This window comes from Hemibagrus wyckioides, linkage group LG02 (genome assembly GCF_019097595.1).
Source record: "Hemibagrus wyckioides isolate EC202008001 linkage group LG02, SWU_Hwy_1.0, whole genome shotgun sequence".
Lineage (NCBI taxonomy): Eukaryota > Metazoa > Chordata > Actinopteri > Siluriformes > Bagridae > Hemibagrus > Hemibagrus wyckioides.
In genome coordinates this window covers 24,756,428-24,773,927 of record NC_080711.1, presented here as the reverse complement: position 1 = coordinate 24,773,927, position 17,500 = coordinate 24,756,428, and the positions used below count along the sequence as shown (strand labels likewise).

The following is a 17,500-nucleotide window of genomic DNA, read 5'->3' as shown; positions in this document are numbered from 1 at the left end:
ACAGAAATGACCAACAAACGCAAAAATATACAATAAATAAACAATAAGCAAGAAATTAAAAAAGAAAAAAAATGTAAAAAAATTATAATAATAATAATAAAAATGTAAAAGATAAAATGTAAAGATTTATTAAGCTATAAATAAAGTTAAATTAAAAAACTATACTTTATCTGATCTCAGTTTGTCTCTCCATCACGTGGGATTTAAAATATACAACAATATTTTTTTAAACAGAAAAATCAAAAAATGTTGTTTTAATCACGTTTCCATGACAACGGTATTAAGATAGAGACCATCATAATAAATCCAAATGTAACAGCAAGAACATTCCTGAACCACTGCATAGAAACACCCATGCAGAGCGCGCACACACACACACACACACACACACACACACACTGTATCCAGTCCTGAGTAGAAGCAGCTACTCACAATCTGTTCAATAGTATTGAGCCATTTAGTTAAAACACACTTAGTCAAGCAAAGAGCCAGAGCCAGCTGATAAATCACACTCACACTGAGCCAGGCCATTCAACTGCAAGCCACACACACACACACACACACACACACACACACCTCTGATCGTGAGAGTATGCAGCTCTGCAGTGTAATTCTCCAGTTTAGTGAAGCATTACAGCAGATCGATGGAGCAGGAGAACTTCTGCATATTCATGTCATTAGAGTTCAATAGAGAAATAATCCAGCGAGACGCCGGCTGATGCAGACTGACAGCAACACACACCTCTGCACCTTCACCTTGACACCCTTATACCACACACACACCTGCAGTCTCCTCAGGTCAGAGACAATGCCTCTTTCATTCAACTCATTTAGTTCTGCTTAAATGCAGAGCGTTTTGTTACACAGGTATTTGCTGGACTGGTCAGTTAGTTATTATTAATTCTGGTCAGGTTGATGAGTGTGACAGGGAGTCGTTGAGGCACTGTGAGGGAAGCTGGGGTGGTGGGGTTAATAAGATGCTGGGGTGGTTGAGCTTCCTGTAAGATGAGTTGGAGGTGGCTGGCGGGTCACTGCGAAGGTGCTCTGTAGTGTCCGTGTGTTAGCCGAATGAGTCAGTTAGCAGGCAGAAGAAGTCTTTTAGCCCTTCAATAAAACAACATCTCAGCTCTGCTTCAGCTGGAATTCCCTTTGGATTAAAGCGTCCAGCAGATGAGAAACGCACCACAATCATCACCTCCTTCTGTCTCTCTGTTTATTCATCATTTATTCACCCCCCCACACACACACACAAACTTACAGCTAGTATGGACATTTAAAAGGAGAAGAAAGACGAGGAGATGAGTGTATTACAGGCGAGCAGACAGAACAGACGGAGTCACACACTGAGCCTTGGGGAGGTTAAGTGACAGCAGCTGCCTCCAGGTCATTTCTCCTCACACAAAGTGACCACTGTGAGAAGAGCTCCTGCAGAGCTCCAGAGTCATAATCTGACTTCTGTCTTTACTAACAAATCAAAACACTGCTGAGGCACTTAACAGAAACGTCATGGACACATGGAAATGGACAGAAGAACCGAGGACGCCGGATCTTTATAGAATTGATGGGAACGACTTTGTGTGGTTTAATTCTGAACTTTAAGCTCAAGTAATGGGTTATATTTCTTTTATATTTATTAAATGGTATGCCAATGTTCTGCAGCTTGGACATGAGATCAGACCCCAGTGGCTTTGATACACAGTTTAAGGGTTCTGATATTGAGGAGATGAAGAACCCGTGTGTAAGGTCTGTAGTGAGATCTGAAGTGCGGCAGGTTCCTTCCCCTGCTGAGCGTCACGACAATCAGAGGCCACTGTGACGTGGAAAGAGTCGGCGTCATTCATGCAGATGCAGATTTGAGCACAGTTTTGGTTTCAGGTCGTGTATGAAGAGAAGAATGACGTTGATGGAACCATCTCCACCGGCTGTGAAGCAGCTCGTCATTTACTCTAAACACCATCTCTGTCTTTCACACATCCAGCCACTGATCAGAGAACGACACTCGTCCTACACTGATGCATCACCGCGACATGAGCAGAGTGTGTGTCTGTGTGTGTCTGTGTGTGTGTGTGTGCGTATGTGTGAGAGAGAGAGAGAATGCTGACATCTTTCGCAGCTCATAATGTGTAACAGTGTGGGAGATGTGAGCACTTTTCATGTAGCAAGAAAATGACGCAGAGTTTTGTAAATGATTGTGGGATATTTCAAGAAGAATGGAGTTAAGACAGTGTGTGTAGGTCGTTTATAATCGGTCATGAATGGGAAACACACATACACACACACACACCCACACACCACCTCCTACTGGCTGAAGAGTCTTTATACGGCCGTGTGCAGCCTGCATGTGCTGTCTGCTGTATATACACACACACACACACACACACACACACACACACACACACACACACTCCTACACTAAATGAGCAAGTCACACCACCATGATGCCACACAGCCGTGTAATTCACCCGGCAGTCTGTCGTCATATCTGTTCAGAATAATCCTCATAATAAACATTTCCTCAGGATGTAGGACTCGTTCCTGCTCCCTCACACCTTCTCTCCGTATCTACACGGGTTTTCTCCGGGTTCTCCTGTTTCCTCCTGCCTCACTAAAACATCCTGGAAGGTGAATTAGTGACTCCAGGTGTGAATGTGTGTATATTAGAGACATTACTAATCCCTTCCTCAATCCGGTGTTTTCCAGTGTTTCCGAGAGTGGAATTAAATCATTTTTTATAAAATCCAGTTTAGGCCACGCCCATTTAAGCTTAACATCCAAATACAGATACAGACACACACTGGCATTTCAGGTGTGTGGTGACCTGAGATGGACCAGGATCCTCCCTGGGGTGTGTCCCCACGTCACGCCCAGTGTTCCTGAGATGAGGATAAAGCTCTGAGTGAAGATAAACGAATGAAGAAATAAACGAGTCTTTAATCACAGTGCACTGCGCTATAAAGAAACTGCCATTTAAATCCTCAGAAATTGGAATTTTTAGATAGTGACCTTAATGACAATTTATTATTATTATATTCATAGTTTTAAATGATAAATGAAATAATCCACACAGCACCTTGAGGAACGAGTGTCCACTTGTTCAGACCCGAGACTCTCAATATTAGCATGTTCTTGTGTCATTTTCAAGAGGTTTGGTGTAAAAGAAATGAGATTAAAGGGTCTGATTAGACTGGAATTGATTTAAACACATCCCCCTGGTCTGATTCCACAATCCAGATGATGTGGAGTCCTACTTTTTTTTTGTTTATGTAAAAACATGTTTAATGAACATAAACGCAGACCCGAGTTCATCATTCTATAAAACTCGCCCGGTTCCCACTTCATCGTTTCCTCCCGTCGCTTCCTTTTCAGATCAGTTCAGGTCCTAGCCCCAGGATGCGGTGTTTCTTCCTCTCTCTCGGAGGTGATGTAACGACCACAGATAAGTCTGAATAAGGTGATGAGTCTGAATAAGGTGATGAGTCACTGATGAGGTGTCATTTAGGAAATGTCTGGATCAGGGACATTATACACAACGACATCATCTCTAAATGTGTCGACTGTTTACTAAAACACACACGCGACCCAGTTGATAAATCCAGGACAAACGAGCTCTGATTGCACGTCTGCTGCTCTGCTGCTCGCCTCTTTTCCTTTTCACAGGAAATCAGGTCAGAAGAGATTACGCAAAAGTCTCTTCTCCAGCATCAGCACCGGCACCACAACACTTTCCACCGCTCTTTCATTTCCAGCTGAATTTTCCACTTCCTGTGCTTCTCTTCAGGTCTGTTTTTTTCCCCCTCTTTTCTTTCACTTCACCTGCTGCATGGATTTTAAGGCTTTACTTTCAAACATCTCTTTATAAAAATCATCGCTTTGACTGCATTAATACATCGTTTCCCGTATCATCACTTTAATCATGGACGTAAATAATAAACCAAATCCTAATCCAAATTATAATAAAGTACAGACTGCTAGTATTTACACCTAGAGACCAGAGTTCAGGAACATTTTTAGCTCCAGATAAATAAAACGTTTTACAATTTGCAGATAAAATGCCAGAAAAATGTTTTCTTCCTCTCACAGCGCAGCAACCTGCCATCAATCCAACCGTTTTATTCAATAAAGAAGGTCTGACTTTTATCAAGTCACTAGTGTTAATGCAGCTGGAAACTCTGGTTCCTTCACCAGATGAACTTTACTCTCTCTCTTCAGGTTAATATAAAAATGGAGGCTGTAATATAAGTAAAAAAAAAGCAGTGTAAACTCCTGAAGATGCGAGAGAACTTCACCTCTGACACTGGAGACTCCTTCCACACGTATTAAAGGTCCAGCCCCGACGTTAATCTCACTGACCCTATGAACCTGACCACGGTTGATTTGTAGATTTTACTCGGATTTAATTCATCAAACAAACAAAAGAATTTATTCCTCTAATTGTTCTGATCAGTGAAGTTCATCATCATCTTTTCCTACCTTCACAGCTACTGTGTCCTTCCTCGTATCCGGCGCTGCAGCTGCACCTCCCGATGGGCACGAGCCACTCCCCCTCGGCACTGCAGTGCATCCTGGGAGGCGAGTCGGTGGCGTCCGGTTCGGAGTTGTTGACGCAGACACCCCTGACCTCCACCAGTGTGGCGAAGGCGGCCTCGGCCACCGTGTCGGGGAAGACGGCGAGGTTCTGCACGGCGGCGCGACAGCGTTTGTAATAAACACGCACGGAGACGATGGCGACGCACGCGCCCACGTCCTGGAAGGCCAGGTGAAAGCCGCGGCGCGTCAGCGGCCCGATCTCCCGCACCTCCGTGTTCAGCTTCATCTTCCTCTCGCCCAGGTCGCCCTGCGTGAAGCTCTCATCGGCGGCGATGGTGTCCACTTTACTGTACCGCGCCTCGTCGTCGTCGTGGCCCCCCAGCACGCGGTCCGACTCGGCGTACAGCAGGTTGAAGGTTTCCTTGCAGCTTCCCGCTACGCCCGGAATGCTGTTACAGTCACGCAGCGTGAACTGCAGCTCCACGAAGATGCGCTGACCCCCACGCCGCCCGATCCACCCCGTCCTCAGCCAGTTGTTCTGGTTCGGCTCCATCACGTTACACACCTGGTACGTGCGGATGGGTTTGTACTTCTCGTCCACACCGCTGATCTCCTCCCACTGCGTGAACACACACACACACACACACACAATAATCACGCTAATCCAGTTCACACCTCTCATCAGGGCTTCACCGTGACTTTGTACACTCCAAAAATAAAATTTTTAAAAATCTAATTTTTAACAAATGAAAATGTTACAACAAAAAATAAAATAAAAGCTATAAAAAATAAAGATTTTTTTTCTTTCAGTTCAGAAAAAACAAACAAAAATAACCTTTAACAAGTGAAAGCAATAAATTTAACTTGAACTTTTAATTTTTTTGTTGTGTATCAGTTTTATTTTATTGTTGATTTTTTTGCTGATGTTTATTTATTGATTGATTTCGGAATTTTGATGTCTTCAGACTTTTTTTTAGTTTCTGTAGTTTATATTTTTGCTGTGCGCTTGATTGTGAGCTGCTTTTTATAGCATTTTTAAACTGAACAATTATTTTTATTCTTTCTTTGTAGTCATCTAGATTTGATGTCTTTCTATATTTTATTGATTTTATTCTTCATGTAGTTAAAATCTGATAATGATTTTTCTTGAACTCTCAGCTAAAGCTAATCTTTATCATAATTTATTTATTCTAGTTTATTTATTAATTTATTTTAGATTTTTGTTTGGTCATTTCTGTTGAAGAAAGAAAGAAAGAAAGAAAGAGCTGTTTTTACCCTGATCTCGTTTTTTGTCAAATTTATTAAATTATTTTTTGCCTTGACTTTCATACTGATTTTTTCTGATGATTTTTTTCACCTTTTATTTTTTAAATCCTGAGGTTTCTTATTTTTGTGATTTTTCTTTATCTCTATTTCTTTATTTCTTTATCCCCCCCCCCCCCGTGTCCTACAGACTGCTGCTTTCTTTTTGTTTTGACAGAAACAGACTTTTTTATGATTAAACCACATGTTCAGTTGAATCACTGCATCATTGGTTGAGAACAAACAGCGATCTTTTCACGGCAGACGTCGTATCTGGGCTGTAATTGTTATTTGAAATAGAGTTTTGTTTTCCTCAGCAGGAGAAAGCTGCAGTTATTCCTTCCATCCCTCGTTCCGTTTCTCAGGGTAATAAAAAAACAGATATAATCAGAGACTTCAGTGTGGGAATCTGACACGCCGACGCTCGGGCATCGATCACGAAGTCTCAGTAACGACACGGAAGCTAAATCAGTTTAAACCAAGATTAAAATCCTGCTTCTTTAAAGTCTTCATCCATCAACCTCCTCACTCGAAAACGTATTTATTTAATTGCTCATGTCACATCTTCGTCTTGTTCTGCTTTAATTCATATTATTTGTGTAGATTTGTAAAGACCTGCTGCTTTTCTGTCAGGACACATTCTGTTTGTTTAATCCTTGTAGAATTTGCATACAGCTCGTTATGTAGAGTTTATGACGGGTAATAAGTGTTGTTAAATGGAGTTCGTTTCAGTTTACACTTCATTAGCATTAACGATCATTTATCCAGCGCCATGTGGGGGTCAGAAGCTTGCTCCAATTCTCGTGGCTGAATGTGAAGGTTTCTTCCTGTGAACAGAGTGAACATTACAATTCAGAGGAACTTACTCCATTAGCAGGATACGAGGTCCAGCCCAGTTCTGCCTGGGACTCTTTGGAATTCAGCAGCACCACTGAAAAAGACAGAAACACCTCCATTACATTTTCATCCCTGATGAACTGAAAGAAAGGGGGGATTACTGCAATGAGAGGCAACTCCAGGGTCATGACACACCCTGAGAACATCGTGAATCAAACGATTCACCCTCCATCTCTTTATGTGACCCGGAAGACCGGCATGACGGACGTTTCACTGAGAGAAGGAGTCTGTGTTACAGGTAGAGAAGGAGCGGAGAGAGAGACAGCAGAGAGAGAGAGAGAGAGAGAGAGAGAGCAGAAAGAGGACATGTCTGTAAAAAGCGAGCACTACTTTAACATTCAGCTCACTCTGAGGACACACCGGGGCCGAGACCACTCGCTCCTGCAGCCACATCACAAACACCATGAACTTCAACATCACAAGACAAGACAAGAGCATCCTTCAACACCTCCAGCATGGCAGCAACATGGACACACACACACGGACAGGACAGAGGCACACACAAACGGACAGGACAGAGGCACACACAAACGGACAGGACAGAGGCACACACAAACACACACAAACGGACAGGACAGAGGCACACACAAACACACACAAACGGACAGGACAGAGGCACACACAAACACACACACACGGACAGGACAGAGGCACACACAAACACACACACACGGACAGGACAGAGGCACACACAAACACACACACACGGACAGGACAGAGGCACACACAAACACACACACGGACAGGACAGAGGCACACACAAACACACACACACGGACAGGACAGAGGCACACACAAACACACACACACGGACAGGACAGAGGCACACACAAACACACACAAACGGACAGGACAGAGGCACACACAAACGGACAGGACAGAGGCACACACAAACGGACAGGACAGAGGCACACACAAACGGACAGGACAGAGGCACACACAAACACACACACACACACACACACGGACAGGACAGAGGCACACACAAACACACACAAACGGACAGGACAGAGGCACACACAAACACACACACACACACACACGGACAGGACAGAGGCACACACACACACACACACACACACACACACACACACACGGACAGGACAGAGGCACACACAAACACACACACGGACAGGACAGAGGCACACACACACACACACACACACACACACGGACAGGACAGAGGCACACACACACACGGACAGGACAGAGGCACACACAAACACACACACACGGACAGGACAGAGGCACACACAAACACACACACGGACAGGACAGAGGCACACACAAACACACACACGGACAGGACAGAGGCACACACAAACACACAAACACACACACGGACAGGACAGAGGCACACACACACACACACACACGGACAGGACAGAGGCACACACACACACACACACACACACACACGGACAGGACAGAGGCACACACACACACACACACACGGACAAGACAGAGGCACGCACACACACACACACACGGACAGGACAGAGGCACGCACACACACACACACACACACGGACAGGACAGAGGCACACACACACGGACAGGACAGAGGCACACACACACGGACAGGACAGAGGCACACACACACGGACAGGACAGAGGCACACACACACGGACAGGACAGAGGCACACACACACACGGACAAGACAGAGGCACGCACACACACACACACACGGACAGGACAGAGGCACACACACACACACACGGACAGGACAGAGGCACACACACACACACACGGACAGGACAGAGGCACACACACACACACACACACACACACACACACGGACAGGACAGAGGCACACACAAACACACACACACACACACACGGACAGGACAGAGGCACACACACACACACACACACACACGGACAGGACAGAGGCACACACAAACACACACACACACACACACACGGACAGGACAGAGGCACACACAAACACACACACGGACAGGACAGAGGCACACACACACACGGACAGGACAGAGGCACACACACACACACACACACACACACACGGACAGGACAGAGGCACACACACACACACACACACACACACACACACACGGACAGGACAGAGGCACACACACACACACACACACACACACACGGACAGGACAGAGGCACACACACACACACACACACACACACACACACACACACACACACACGGACAAGACAGAGGCACGCACACACACGGACAAGACAGAGGCACACACACACACACACACACACACACACACACACACGGACAGGACAGAGGCACACACACACACACACACACACACGGACAGGACAGAGGCACGCACACACACACACACACACACGGACAGGACAGAGGCACACACACACACACACACACACACACACACACGGACAGGACAGAGGCACGCACACACACACACACACACACACACACACACACACACACGGACAGGACAGAGGCACGCACACACACACACACACACACACGGACAGGACACATAAGGATGTTGAAAAACTCCCTGAGCGACTTAAACTCCAGATCCTCGAGCCGAACGCTGAGGTTCTCTCATCTTAACACAGAACCGGAACCAGAGCTGGAACTGGAGCTTAGTAAAAAGAAGAACCGGTCCAGACTCGCACCAGTCTGAGAGTCCGATAACGACCTGGAGGATTTTCTACCCTGAGATATTTTACTGCAGTTTATTCTTCATTAACGTCATTAGTGTTCTAATTAACTGGAGTGTAATGCAGTTTATTCCACTTCATTACTGCTACACTTTACTCCCTGCTAACATTCTAACAGTTTATTAACACTTTATTACACTTCAGGTCTGTTTATTACAGTTTAATACACTGTCCTACAGATCAGTGCTACTCATTACAGATCAGTCTGTTACAATAGATTTTTTTTGTTGCTGTTTTAAAATCTGACAGTTTTAAGAATCAGAGATTTCAGCACTTCCTTCACAGGAGATTGATGTTTTAAGACTCTGGTCAGTGAATAGAGGAATATTTCTGGTCAGTGAATGAATTCCATAAAACCCACAGAAGAGGTCAGAGATCACAGATCTAAAGATGGAGCTGAAACCACACCATGAGTTATTCACCACAGAGTCATGAAAAGTAATGTGATGTGTAGTGTGTGTGTTGAGAGATGTGTGTTGCATGATGTGTCACATGTTGTGTTGCGTGATTGATGCGTTATGCACATGATGTGTTGTGTGATGTGTATTGTGTTGTGTGATGTGTGTGTTGTGTGATGTGTATTGTGTTGTGTGATGTGTGTGTTGTGTGATGTGTATTGTGTGTGTAGTGTGTGATGTGTATTGTGTGTGTAGTGTGTGATGTGTATTGTGTGTGTAGTGTGTGATGTGTATTGTGTGTGTATTGTGTGATGTGTATTGTGTGTAGTGTGTGATGTGTATTGTGTGTATTGTGTGTAGTGTGTGATGTGTATTGTGTGTAGTGTGTGATGTGTATTGTGTGTAGTGTGTGATGTGTATTGTGTGTAGTGTGTGATGTGTATTGTGTGTATTGTGTGTATTGTGTGATGTGTATTGTGTGTAGTGTGTGATGTGTATTGTGTGTAGTGTGTGATGTGTATTGTGTGTATTGTGTGTAGTGTGTGATGTGTATTGTGTGATGTGTATTGTGTGATGTGTATTGTGTGTAGTATGTATTGTGTGTATTGTGTGTATTGTGTGTAGTATGTATTGTGCGTGTTGTGTGATGTGTATTGTGTGTAGTATGTATTGTGTGTATTGTGTGTAGTGTGTGTATTGTGTGATGTGTATTGTGCGTGTTGTGTGATGTGTATTGTGTGTAGTGTGTGATGTGTATTGTGTGTGATGTGTATTGTGTGTAGTGTGTGATGTGTATTGTGTGTGATGTGTATTGTGTGTAGTGTGTGATGTGTATTGTGTGTAGTGTGTGATGTGTATTGTGTGTATTGTGTGATGTGTATTGTGTGTAGTGTGTGATGTGTATTGTGTGTAGTGTGTGATGTGTATTGTGTGTAGTGTGTGATGTGTATTGTGTGTAGTATGTATTGTGTGTAGTGTGTGATGTGTATTGTGTGTAGTGTGTGATGTGTATTGTGTGTAGTGTGTGATGTGTATTGTGTGTAGTGTGTGATGTGTATTGTGTGTAGTATGTATTGTGTGTAGTGTGTGATGTGTATTGTGTGTATTGTGTGATGTGTATTGTGTGTAGTGTGTGATGTGTATTGTGTGTAGTGTGTGATGTGTATTGTGTGATGTGTATTGTGTGTAGTGTGTGATGTGTATTGTGTGTAGTGTGTGATGTGTATTGTGTGTAGTGTGTGATGTGTATTGTGTGTAGTATGTATTGTGCGTGTTGTGTGATGTGTATTGTGTGTAGTGTGTGATGTGTATTGTGTGTAGTGTGTGATGTGTATTGTGTGTAGTGTGTGATGTGTATTGTGTGTAGTGTGTGATGTGTATTGTGCGTGTTGTATGATGTGTATTGTGTGTAGTGTGTGATGTGTATTGTGTGTAGTGTGTGATGTGTATTGTGTGTAGTGTGTGATGTGTATTGTGTGATGTGTATTGTGTGTAGTGTGTGATGTGTATTGTGTGTAGTATGTATTGTGTGTAGTGTGTGATGTGTATTGTGTGTATTGTGTGATGTGTATTGTGTGTAGTGTGTGATGTGTATTGTGTGTAGTGTGTGATGTGTATTGTGTGTAGTATGTATTGTGCGTGTTGTGTGATGTGTATTGTGTGTAGTGTGTGATGTGTATTGTGTGTATTGTGTGATGTGTATTGTGTGTAGTATGTATTGTGCGTGTTGTGTGATGTGTATTGTGTGTATTGTGTGATGTGTATTGTGTGTAGTGTGTAATGTGTATTGTGTGATGTGTATTGTGTGTAGTGTGTGATGTGTATTGTGCGTGTTGTGTGATGTGTATTGTGTGTGTAGTGTGTGATGTGTATTGTGTGTGTAGTGTGTGATGTGTATTGTGTGTAGTATGTATTGTGCGTGTTGTGTGATGTGTATTGGGTGTAGTGTGTATTGGGTATTGTGTGTAGTGTGTGTAGTGTGTGATGTGTATTGTGTGATGTGTATTGTGTGTAGTATGTATTGTGCGTGTTGTGTGATGTGTATTGTGTGTAGTGTGATGTGTATTGTGTGTATTGTGTGTAGTGTGTGATATGTATTGTGTGTAGTATGTATTGTGCGTGTTGTGTGATGTGTATTGTGTGTAGTGTGATGTGTAGTGTGTGTAGTGTGTGATGTGTATTGTGTAGTGTGTGACGTGTATTGTGTGTAGTATGTATTGTGCGTGTTGTGTGATGTGTATTGTGTGTAGTGTGTAGTGTGATGTGTATTGTGTGTAGTGTGTGTAGTGTGTGATGTGTATTGTGTGTAGTGTGTGATGTGTATTGTGTGTAGTATGTATTGTGCGTGTTGTGTGATGTGTATTGTGTGTAGTGTGTAGTGTGATGTGTATTGTGTGTAGTGTGTGTACCGTGTGATGTGTAGTGTGTGTAGTGTGTGATGTGTATTGTGTGTAGTGTGTGATGTGTATTGTGTGTAGTATGTATTGTGCGTGTTGTGTGATGTGTATTGGGTGTAGTGTGTATTGGGTATTGTGTGTAGTGTGTGTAGTGTGTGATGTGTATTGTGTGTAGTGTGTATTGTGCGTGTTGTGTGATGTGTATTGTGTGTAGTGTGTATTGGGTATTGTGTGTAGTGTGTATTGGGTATTGTGTGTAGTGTGAGATGTGTATTGTGTGTAGTGTGTATTGGGTATTGTGTGTAGTGTGCGTGTTGTGTGATGTGTATTGTGTGTTGTGTGATGTGTATTGTGTGTAGTGTGTATTGGGTATTGTGTGTAGTGTGTATTGGGTATTGTGTGTAGTGTGTGTAGTGTATTGTGCGTGTTGTGTGATGTGTATTGTGTGTATTGTGTGATGTGTATTGTGTGTAGTATGTATTGTGCGTGTTGTGTGATGTGTATTGTGTGTAGTGTGATGTGTATTGGGTGTAGTGTGTGTAGTGTGATGTGTATTGGGTGTAGTGTGTAGTGTGTGTAGTGTGTGTATTGTGATGTGTATTGGGTGTAGTGTGTAGTGTGTGTAGTGTGTGTATTGTGTGTAGTGTGTGTAGTGTAATGTGTATTGGGTATAGTGTGTAGTGTGTGTATTGTGTGTAGTGTGTGTAGTGTGATGTGTATTGGGTGTAGTGTGTAGTGTGTGTAGTGTGTGTATTGTGTGTAGTGTGTGTAGTGTGATGTGTATTGGGTGTAGTGTGTAGTGTGTGTAGTGTGTGTATTGTGTGTAGTGTGTGTAGTGTGATGTGTATTGGGTGTAGTGTGTAGTGTGTGTAGTGTGTGTATTGTGTGTAGTGTGTGTAGTGTAATGTGTATTGGGTATAGTGTGTAGTGTGTGTATTGTGTGTAGTGTGTGTAGTGTGATGTGTATTGGGTGTAGTGTGTATTGGGTAGTGTGTGTAGTGTGTGTAGTGTGTGATATTGTGAGCGGTCTGAGTGTGACCGTTATAAGGATGTGAAGCAGATCCGTTTCCTCACTGAGACACACAGCTGCTGATTTCTCCTCTTTCCTGTCTCAGGAACACTCAACTCTCATCTCTCTCACCACCTGCTGATTACAGCATCTCCACCCCCCAGAGAGGGGGGGGGGTCTGTAATGAATGAAGTATGAATGACAGAGTGAGCAAGAAGATCAAAAGTAAGAGAGAGATAATCAATGAATAAAGGACGAATGAACAAGAAACAGAAACTAGCAGAGAGAGTGATGACAAGAAGAGTGAGGACGAGTAGAACAAGGATGAGAAACGAGGTGGAAAACAGTGAGGTGGAGAACAGTGAGGTGGAGAACAGTGAGCAGTGAAGTGGAGGACTCTGAGGTGGAGAACTCTGAGGTGGAGGACTCTGAGCAGTGTGTGAGTGAGTTAGTTAGTTATGTGAGTGTGGTGAGTGAGTGTGGTGTTTCTGCACTGATCACACGGCCTGGGAGTCTTCTGGTTTATAAAATAAGCAGAAGAGGAAAATTCAATAGGACGGATTAGCCTCATGCTGGGACAAAGCCCTCATGGCTTCTTCCAAGCACTTTATCTCTGAGCACACACACACAATGCACACACATACTACATACTACACACACACACAGTCTCTGCCAATCAGAAACCAGTGTCTCACAGGACTCTCACAGGCCAAGCCTTACCCCTTTAATAACCATACAAGTGAAAGACAGATGAGCTGTGTCCATGTGTACACGTGTGTGTGTGTGTGTCCGTGTGTCCACGTGTGTGTGTGTGTTTCCACAGTGGCTGTTAGCGCCAACAGAACAGCAGAGCACATTAACTCGGAGCCCTGTTCAGCCTTTTTACGGCCTCATTAAACTTTCAGCTTCAGTAATGGGGTCTAAAGAGTGCCTTCTCTCCTCTGAGATGCTCATAGCCAAATCTCTCTCTCACACACACACACACACACACACACACGGCGTGTGCCACAGCAGCACCTGATCCGCGGCTCGGCGGGACGTCTCGCTCCACCGGAAGTCTCAGCTGCCCTTTGTAATGTTTGCTTTGTGTCGGTGTAAATGCCACTGGCTGACATTCATAGCCGCAAACAAATCAGCTTCACCTGGCGTTCCCCGGAAAGGTGAAGCGTTCCGCGTTCTGATCTGCTTTAGGACAAGAACTAATGCAGAGTGATTCCGGCTCTTTTGTCGCTCGCTGGAGAAATGTCTCGTATCAACATTTTCATCTCATCTCCTTAATTCTCTCGCTCATGACACGAACACACAGCTTCAGAGAGACAAACTAAACATTCCTCACGGACAGAGCCGGAAAAACGCTCCCGTCTCCGGGGTTTGTGGACATCTTGTACAATTTATGCTTCAAATCGCGTTATTGCCGAGTTACTGCGTGTTTTTTTTTTTATATACACAGACTTCTTCTTTAAGACAAATCCATAAAGCTCACTCTGTCTCGGACATCTTTATTCAGAACAGGTCCAAAAAAATTCCCTCTTTTTTCCCCCCTGGATTTCATGGATAAAAGGTGTGTAAAAGTACACCACAACCTTGAGAAGCTCTAAAGCCACCTCCTTTAATTCACCCAATCGCTTTACGACCTTAAAATGAAGCGTTATAGCAGCTGAAATCTGTCCAGTGAGACTTTTTTATACACTTCCTTCATTCATCCTTAAAATCTAAACAGTCAGTAATTTCATTAGCGTGCGCTCTCGCTTGCAGAAGCCGGCACTCACATGCTAACGGCTCGTCTAGACACAGAAATCTAATTAGGAGCAGAAGAAGCAGCAAATCAAATTTGCTTAATGTGTCCAGGCTAAACATCACCCAAGAGACGGTGGAGGAGCTCATTAATCACATCTCCAGCTCTTCTGCTCCAGTGTCCTGCCTCTCGCTCAGATCTCACCTCAAACTCACCACAAACACACCTCAAACACACCCCAAACTCACCCCAAACTCACCTCAAACACACCCCAAACTCACCTCAAACACACCTCAAACTCACCTCAAACACACCCCAAACTCACCTCAAACACACCCCAAACTCACCTCAAACACACCCCAAACACACCCCAAACACACCCCAAACTCACCCCAAACTCACCCCAAACTCACCTCAAACACACCTCAAACTCACCCCAAACACACCCCAAACTCACCTCAAACACACCCCAAACACACCTCAAACTCACCCCAAACACACCCCAAACTCACCTCAAACACACCTCAAACACACCCCAAACTCACCCCAAACACACCCCAAACTCACCTCAAACACACCCCAAACTCACCTCAAACACACCTCAAACACACCCCAAACACACCCCAAACACACCTCAAACACACCTCAAACACACCTCAAACACACCTCAAACACACCCCAAACACACCTCAAACACACCCCAAACTCACCTCAAACACACCCCAAACACACCCCAAACACACCCCAAACACACCCCAAACACACCCCAAACACACCTCAAACACACCCCAAACACACCCCAAACTCACCCCCGGCTTCCAGCTGAACTCCTTTTCATAAATCTGCTCAATTAATACACACCTCTGTCCATTAATATGTACTTCTCACACACACACTTTTAAAATAATTCTTTAATCATCCAGGACCGTGTGATATACACGTCTTTGACTGATGACGGTTTAATCAAACTCACACTTTATTCCAGAATGTTCTCTGTTTAAAAAGTAAAAGCAGATGAGCCCCAGGTTGTGTCAAGAGGTGGCACATGAAGCATAAGTAGTGGGCGGGGCTCCAGGAGAGGTGTTTTACGCCGACACGACTGTCAATTCAGCTTCATGCTGGTTGACTGATCTGATGTCTATCTGCGTGTTAAAGCTTCTACCGAAGCAAAATGTGCCATGTTTAGGAGATCTGATTTAGATCTAATCTAATCGTCTGTAGTGTAATTAGAGTAAATGTCACGGAACATGGCGGCAGTGTAATGTTATGTAGAGATGAGATGTTTAGAGAGCGCAGTAATAACCCACTACACTCTGTTACATCACTGTCACTGTGACGAGGTTGTGTAACTATCACACAACCTTTATTAAACCCCGAGATAACCACAGCACCGCTGACCTTGACCACGCCCTATTATTAGCCAAAACCTCCATGCACAACCACACCCTCTCTCTCTCCTCCAGCCAAAACCCCACCCTCTCTCTCTCCTCCAGCCAAAACCCCACCCTCTCTCTTTCCTCCACCCAAAACCCCACCCTCTCTCTCTCATCCAGGGTGCTAACAGATAATGTGAGAGATTTGATAGCAAGATATCTGAGGACAGAAAGAACCATTCAAGGATTTGTTTTTTTTCTTTTGAAATATTTTGAGAGAGTCCATTATTAGCATGAAGCTGATATTCTGAGGTTTGTTTATCATCAGTACCTGAACCACTCGAGTGTGTGTTTGTTCTGTAGCCCTCTGCAGTGTTGATAAAAAGGCAGTGTTTGGAGCACAGGGCAGAGCGGCAGAGCGGCTCGGACACGTCAGTGGTGATGCAGTTGGATTAACGTCCACATGACTACCGAGTAGGAGGAAAAACCTGGAAACACTGGGTCACACTGCTGGGTGTCACACCAAAGGTTATTATAGGTCAGGAATTTTAAAAGGAATTAAATATCACACGTGCTGCTGGACGCCATACTCACGCCCTTCAAACTGATGACCTTTATATTTCCACATCATCTCCTGTAAAGTCCAAAATGTTTCTGGATCCTGACTGGACTGAAAGTGTTGATTTATTTTCTCTAACTGCGTCTCAAAGAGTAGTGCAGAACAAATATAAGAGAGAGAGGGGGGGGGGGAGAGAGAGAGAGAGAGAGAGAGAGAGAGATGGGGGGGGGGGACAAACAGACAGACAGACAGAAGTGTGTTTTATTCAGAGGCTCCTGACGTCCACACACACTGCAGGTGGACCATCTCCCAGGAGAAGCTGCTCCTGATTCGGTCCCAGAACACACACCACATCACCTTCATATCTAAAGATCTGTTCTCTTTCTGCTGAAGACTGCTCACTGCTGTTTAACACACACTTCTATAAAGTCTAGACAGAGAAAAGAATCTGTCCAGTGTACTGACCAGACGGAGTGGAGAGGAAGTGGGACAGTGCTAAAGGCTTCAAAACACATCTCTTTTTAATTTATTAATATTTCTGTGGGGAAAACTAACTATTTTACTTCTTTATTTATTTATGTGAGCTGGAGCTGCAGTATATGTCTCAGGAAAACTATTCAGTG

General features: G+C 44.1%; 1 protein-coding gene across 2 annotated transcripts in view; it reads right to left on the bottom strand.

Moving 5' to 3' along the window:
* The window catches only part of LOC131343264 (ephrin type-A receptor 7-like), a 104,391-nt gene that overhangs the window by 55,634 nt on the left and 31,257 nt on the right, over positions 1-17,500 (bottom strand). For both annotated transcript variants that reach the window (XM_058374819.1, XM_058374826.1), the window contains exons 2-3: positions 6,696-6,760; positions 4,471-5,146 (exon numbers count right to left, since the gene is read on the bottom strand). In XM_058374819.1, the coding sequence (XP_058230802.1) occupies positions 4,471-5,146; positions 6,696-6,760 (741 nt within the window). The remainder of the gene's footprint in view (positions 1-4,470; positions 5,147-6,695; positions 6,761-17,500) is intronic.